This window comes from Penaeus monodon, chromosome 1 (genome assembly GCF_015228065.2).
Source record: "Penaeus monodon isolate SGIC_2016 chromosome 1, NSTDA_Pmon_1, whole genome shotgun sequence".
In the NCBI taxonomy this organism is placed as follows: Eukaryota; Metazoa; Arthropoda; class Malacostraca; order Decapoda; family Penaeidae; genus Penaeus; species Penaeus monodon.
Genome location: NC_051386.1, coordinates 50071696 through 50079195, shown reverse-complemented (window position 1 = coordinate 50079195; position 7500 = coordinate 50071696). Strand labels below are relative to the sequence as shown.

The 7500-nt window shown below is 40.8% G+C and overlaps 1 protein-coding gene across 2 annotated transcripts in view; it reads left to right on the top strand.

Moving 5' to 3' along the window:
• Positions 1–7500, top strand: part of LOC119573693 — a 10866-nt gene that overhangs the window by 1631 nt on the left and 1735 nt on the right. For both annotated transcript variants that reach the window (XM_037920827.1, XM_037920826.1), the window contains exons 2-3: positions 2992–3118; positions 5667–5783. In XM_037920827.1, coding sequence (XP_037776755.1) covers positions 3031–3118; positions 5667–5783 — 205 coding nt within the window. In that variant the 5' untranslated portion in view covers positions 2992–3030. The remainder of the gene's footprint in view (positions 1–2991; positions 3119–5666; positions 5784–7500) is intronic.

The following is a 7500-nucleotide window of genomic DNA, read 5'->3' as shown; positions in this document are numbered from 1 at the left end:
AGGTGATATATCAATGTACGGTTTTATCCACGACACATTTTCTACAAACTTGAACTCCGGGAAAGCTAACTTGGCAATGATCTAAGACGTTCGGTTATCTTCATTTGTTTATCTTTATCTGGCACTGTAAGATTTCATATACAAGCTGGTATTCGGTTTCAGAGCTTTATATTCACATACATTCAAATACATATGCAGGCAAATAAACACGCATGGAAGCCTGACAGAGAGATAGATGGGCAGCTAGATAGATAGATAGAGAGAGAGAGAGAGAGAGAGAGAGAGAGAGAGAGAGAGAGAGAGAGAGAGAGAGAGAGAGAGAGAGAGAGAGAGAGAGAGAGAGAGAGAAAGTGTCCTTCGCTCGCCTGAAACAATTACTTATTCAGTCGCGACTGATTATTGGTGTTCCTTTATTTTCATGATTGCAAAAATATCTTCGTTTGGTTTGTGTGTTTCTAAAGGGTAGAAAATTAAATAATATTAGAATATTTGAAAAATCAAAGTCCGTTATTATTATCATTAAAAAGTATTTTTTTTTTTTTTTTTAACGGTAGGTTCATGTCTGAGCCGCCGTGGTCACAGCATTGAACTTAATGTACTTCAGTTGTAATGCTCTTGGAGATGAGTACGGTAGGGTCCCAGTTCCTTTCCACGGAGAGTGCCGGTGTTACCTTTTTAGGTAATCATTTCCTATTTATCCGGGCTTGGGAACCAGCACTGATTGGGCTGGTTGGCCACCCAGTGCTTAGGTTTGGTCAATCGAGGTGAAGTTCCTTGCCAAGGGAACAACGCGCCGCGGTGACTCGAACCGTCGAACACAGATTTCCGTCGTGGCAGTCTTGAGTCCGAGCTCTAACCATTCGGCCACCGCGCTGCATCATGGGCTTCCATGATTTTCTTGGCAATTTAGAGCGGTGTTTGCATTGCTTCGCTCGTGGTTTTTTTTCGAGTCACCATCTCTATTTACGGCCTGACTTGGGCTGGCTTGACACCGGTGGCTAGGCAGGCAATCGAGGTGAAGTTCCTGCGAAGGGAAAACAGGCCCCGGTGAGCTCGAACCTCGAACTCAGATTACCGTCGTGACAGTCTTGAGTCCGACGCTCTAACCATTCGGCCACCGCGTCCCCATTAAAAAGTATACAATAATCAAAAGAACAATAAAAAGTGACTTCTCTGAGATATTACAAAACCTTAATCTTCCTTCATGCAAAAAACATTAACGTAAACATGAAGAATGCAGACGAATCGCACATGGATCACTTGAAAATGAATGCAGTGAAAGAACAGATAGGCGTGAGGCAGTGCATTCCTATTCACACTTTTCTCTATTGCAACCCAGTTTCACCTTCACGTGCTCCGTTACATTACGAACCATTGCACGCTAATGTTTACATCTGTCTCCATCCACCGTGAATGGTTTTTTCTTCTTCTTAAATCTTTATCTACATACTTTGCCATATTTTTACCGTATGGACATTACTGATTCATCTATCGACTATGGAATATGTAGTTTATCAATTCATTGAGATATGAAGCCCTAATGACCACAAACCACCACTCAACCCATATTCATAGTACATGTACTATAGATACGATTATAGAAACGTGGATTAAACGTGGATTATTATTAATTATAAATTATAAGTTAATGGCGACACAGAGTGACGTAGAGAGTGAGTGGGCGAGCGAGTATATAATGTGAGAGTGAGGAAGAGTGATAGAGAGAATATTTATCAAGGTTACACTGTGTGGGCGGAAGGGTACGTTATTTGATACCGTGGGCGTATGTGGTGCTTGTTGTTGCATTTTTGAAGAGAGAGCGAGAGGGGGGGGGGATAAAGGTAGACAGGGAGAGAAGGAGTAAAGGAGAGAGAGAAGGAGAGATGAGAGATGTTCTCAGTCAGAAATCACAGGTACAAACTTGCACAATCACAATATATACATACAGCCACTTACCTACCTACACAAACACATGCACACGCATATGCCTGCACCTTCCTCTCCGTACGATAAATAATTATGGACCTGTACTGAAGCCGTATCGAACCCTTGTCTAGACGAGGCATATTCTACATGTATGGATTCCATTATGTGCTCGTGGCCGTGTTCGCATTCCGTTTGCTGCGACAGCAATTACTCTCTCAGTTTCTGTGTCTCTTTAGTTCCCTGTACGTGCGTTTAAGTGCTCATATATAAATAATGAAAAAACACGTACACGCACACGCACACGCACACGCACACGACACACACACACACACACACACACACACACACACACACACACACACACACACACACACACACACACACATACACACACACACACACACACACGCACACACACACGCACACACAAAAAAATGCCATAATCTATTTACGTCCTCATTTAAAATAAATGCATATATATTTATATTATATTTATATATATATATATTATATATATATATATATATATGTGTGTGTGTGTGTGTGTGTGTGTGTGTGTGTGTGTGTGTGTGTGTTGTGTGTGTGTGGTGTGTTCTATATGTATTATTACAGTATATTGTTTATTATTTTATATGATATTTTATATGTTATATATAGTGTTTATATGCTATATATATATTGTTTCAACACGGAAGAGTGTTTTGCTCTTCACACACATATATATATATATATATATATATATATATATATATATATATATATATAGATAGATAGATAGATAATAGTGAGTAGGATAGTATGGATGGTATATGTATGTATTATTATTTACATATGTACATATAAATTTATATATATATATATATATATATATATATTTATTTATATATTTATTTATATATGTGTGTATGTATATGGATGCATGGATGAATGAAAGTATTCATTACCATTCATCTTCAACCAATTCCAAATAACCGACTCGTCTCGCCTGTTAGTGTGCGTCTCTTAAGCTTACACACACACAACCGACATCAGCTTCAATCAATAAGAAACCCCACCTATTTCCAGGTCTCGCTCGTCGGGAGAACGACGCGACGACTCGTTGCTATGGGCGTGACCTCGAGACTCCTCCAGGTGGCGCTGCAGATGGCAGTACTTGCGCTGTCGCCGTCTGTGACTGCCGGGACGCTGGCCGGTGAGAATGCTGCTGCGTCTTTGTCTACATAACACGGGAGGTCGTCGCTCTATATTCTAAAATGTGTTTTGAGTAACTCTTACGATTTCATATATTCGTTATTTTTTTTCTGATTTATTACATTACGAATACTTATCGTTAGTTTTTGTTTTGTTTACTGGACGGTCATACAGTACTAAATCAGCGACACAAACAGACACAAGGGAAAAAGAAGAGTGATAAAACAAACAAGACAACCAAAAGATAACATAAAAATATATAAAAAAAATATGAAGATGACCAAGGGCAATAAAACAAAGACAAAACACGCATGATAACTATTCATACTCATTTCCCGCCAACACAACGGATACAAAAGATTTCGAGGGTCACGTGCTTACACTGAATCACACGTTTCCTTTATTATGCATAAACATCACACACATATGTTGCGTGATAAATCTTACTCTGGCTGAATGCTATTAAAGAGAATTTTCAATCATTTTGGTTCACATTACATGAATAGCCTCTTTAGATGCTTTAATTGTTGTGTGGGTGTATAACGTATGTGTGTTGTGCGTGTGTAAAGTGACTTAGTTTCATAGAAGAAATACGGGTATTTTTATGGCCCAAGTGAAAGGATTTTAATAACGCTCTAGATCTGGGATGAATTTAAAGGTTTATTCACTGTTGCAGGTCCTTATTATTATTTTTTGAGGGAGAGGGGGGGGGGGGGCAGATACCTTGTACCTGTGAGCTAATGTTATTTATTTATTATTGCATTATTATTTTTTATAGCTGCATTTAGATCTATGCGCTTTCTAGTTTGTGTATTCATATTAAGTGTGTGTGTGTGTGTGTGTGTGTGTGTGTGTGTGTGTGTGTGTGTGTGTGTGTGTGTGTGTGTGTGTGTGTGTGTGTGTGTGTGTGTGTGTGTGTGTGTGTGTGTGTGTGTGTGTGTGTGTGCGTGTGCACATGCGTGCATGCGTGTGTATGTGTAACATATGCATATCAGATAACTTAGACACTACCGTAATGATTAGATAAGTCATATTAAATTCATCAGACAGTTCCGTAATGCGTAAGGAAAATGACCTTGATAAGTACAGCGCCATACACTCATGTGATACTCGAGTCCGTTATCATCTGCGTATTTGTGGACAGTCTCTTTTTGTTTCTCTTTCTTTCTCTTTTTCTTTTCTCCCTTTTTGTTCTCTGCTTTTCACCTTCTTCACTCACCTCTGCCTTCATATTTTTATTCTCTCTCTCTTTCTTATTCTTATCCCCCCCCCCCTCTCTCTCTCTCTCTCTCTCTCTCTCTCTCTCTCTCTCTCTCTCTCTCTCTCTCTCTCTCTCTCTCTCTCTCTCTCTCTCTCTCTCTCTCTCTCTGTATGTGTGTGTGTGTGTGTATGTGTGTGTGTGTATGTCTGTAGGTTTCTGTATCTGTCTGTCTGCCTCTTTGGCTCTTTGTCTGTATGTCTGTCTGTGTTTGTGTTATTGTGTATGTCTCTGTGTCTGTCTGGGTCTCCCGTCTCCCGTCTCTCTCTCTCTCTCTCTCTCTCTCTCTCTCTCTCTCTCTCTCTCTCTCTCTCTCTCTCTCTCTCTCTCTCTCTCTCTCTCTCTCTCTCACTCTTACTCTACTCTCACTCTCCCTCTTCATTCCAACAATATCCTTTTGTTCCAGTCTACTTCTCTTTATAATTTTTTCAAGCAATCACAACAGTAATAGTCATTATAATGATAAAGATAACATTTATAACAATAACAATGATGTCGATAATAATAGTAATAGTAAGGATAGCAATTATTATGATAGTGATAATGTAATAACATGGTAATAATGATAATGATAATATCACAATGATGATAAACAACAATGGAAAAAGGATACAACAAATCATCTGAAAAACAATGATTATAACAACAATAGTAAGAATGTGATAATCCTTCTATTGCTCACCCCCATCCCTTGCTCGTTGTTGTCGTAAGGGAGGCTTTGGAGAACGAGACTGAGGCCAAATGTGGGGGATCCCCCTACCTTGGACCTCAGCTAATTTTTCATGGTGTTTTCTTCTCTCTCTTTTCTTTCCCGTCTATTTTTCATCCTTTCTTCTGCCCACTTATCCTAATCGTTAGCTCATTTTTACCCCTTACGCCACAATACTTTATCATAATGCTATACATGCGGCTTCGTCACTGAAGCCCTACCCTATCGCTGTATTTTGATTGCGCCGCTAATGACCTTAGATGTTGACGCGGCAGAAAATTTTCAGTAAATCAATAATGATTTTATTACTCCAATGCTAATGCTACTACTTATACTAATCAGTACTTATACTAATGAGAACATTAATAAAAGACTATAGTGAGAATGATGATAACGAAAGTAGAAATAGTAACAAACAAAAATAATAAAAGTAATGTAAAAAATAACGTGATGAAATGCCATAAGAACGACAAAAAGGGCATCAAGCAGCGATCGCAAGGGAAATCAAATAATTTAACAGACGACGATTATTTCGAGCGACGTCAGCATGATTATGACGCCATTCCCCCGGTTCTTCTGCAGGTGTGGTGGGCGGGCGGCTGAGAGTGAGCGCCTCCGCCAGACTTGCCGCCGAGAGTGTGGAGGGATTGCTGGACACTGCCCTTAGCGGCCACACCGTCTTCGTGTATTCTTCTCTCGGTAATGCGGATGCTTCTTACACAAAGGGAAGGGGGCTGTAAAAGATATGTTTAACAATATCTATCTATGCATCCACACACACAAAACACACACACACACACACACACACACACACACACACACACACACACACACACACACACACACACACACACACACACACACACACACACACACACATTTTGTCACCTAGAAGTCCATTACTAGGCCACCTGACTACACTGCATACCCCATTCCATAAATTTTCCGGGATTATTTATATTTTTTTCATATTGTCAAAGTTATTAACGTTACAGTGATGATTATGATAATGATGATAATACGAGGGATGTTCAATGAGTTCTCGGCCTAACTCAGAAGGCACAGAATATAGACCAAAGATTCACTCAACTTTCTTTCAATAATTTTTTCAACGTAATCGCCTTAGACTGTGATGCCCTTCTGCAGTCTCGTCTTAGCTGCGAAAATCCGTCCCTGAAGATTGGCGGATTGAATCTCTCCTAAACCTCCACGACCTTCGCCTTGGTTTCCTCGTCATCAACGAAAGGGATACCCCGCAGCTGCTTCATGAGTGAGAAAAGGTGAAAGTTTAGGGTGTCAGATAGGTGGGAAAGGGGGATGGAACAACTTTTCCAAGCCGCAGGAAGCCACTTTGTTCATGGTCACCATGCCCTTGTGCGCAGGCGCATTGCCCTGCAAGAGAACACCTTGGGTCACTGTCCCTCGGCGTTTTTCAAGCAGAGCTTCCCAAGGCTTCCCCAGTAGATCAGTATATTATGGTCCTTTAATGGTGTGGCCATGATTCAAGAATGAGGATCCCCTCAGGGTCCCAGAACATTGTCATCATGACATTCCGGGACGACTTCGTAACCTTGAAATTCTATGGCGTCGAAGAGGAGGGACTCTTTCATTTCGTTAGATTCAGCTTTGCTGTCCGGATCGAGGTGAGGAACCGATCCTGGGTTACGATTCAGGCTATGAATCCCTCTGGATCCGCTCACATGAGGGTTAATATCTCCGCTGAAGTAATTTTCCGGTTCCTTTTCTGCTTAGGCGTCAGTATTTTAGGGACCCATCGGGCAGTCACCTTGGAAAGATTGAAATGATCCTGCAAAATGGTAACAATGAATCCATTACTTGAGAAGCAATATACTGCACCGAGATTCGGCGATTATTCATGATCATGCTCTTAACCATAGCCACAGTTTCCTTGGTGACTGCAGTTAATGATGGACCACCACTTCTCGGCCCTGCTTGAAGAGAGCAGCCCAGCGCTTGACAGTGGAAGAGTGAATGGATAAAACACTCTTCCGTGTTGATACTATGGCAAAAACCCATAATGTAAAAACTAGATTTATTAAAATGAGACTACAATTTCGAAATCCGCCTGGACCAGGCCTGAAGATGGAATCCAGATGGATTTCGAAACTGTAGTCTCATTTTAATAAATCTAGTTTTTGCATTGTGGGTTTTTTCTACCTCAGTGGAAGAGGGTAAGACACTCGTGCATCAACTCCCTTGGATCACGGAAAACTTTATCACAGCCCGTGTTCAGCTTCACTTATTTTGCCGGAAGGCGTAATCCTCACTCAGAAAAAGGCACTGTTGAACTGAATAAAAAACGTTGAGAGGATGACAGCCCATGCATTACTTATTGGAACATGTACGAACGTGTTATAGTTGCGGCGAGCCCCTGTTTCCCCTCCTTCTTAAGCGC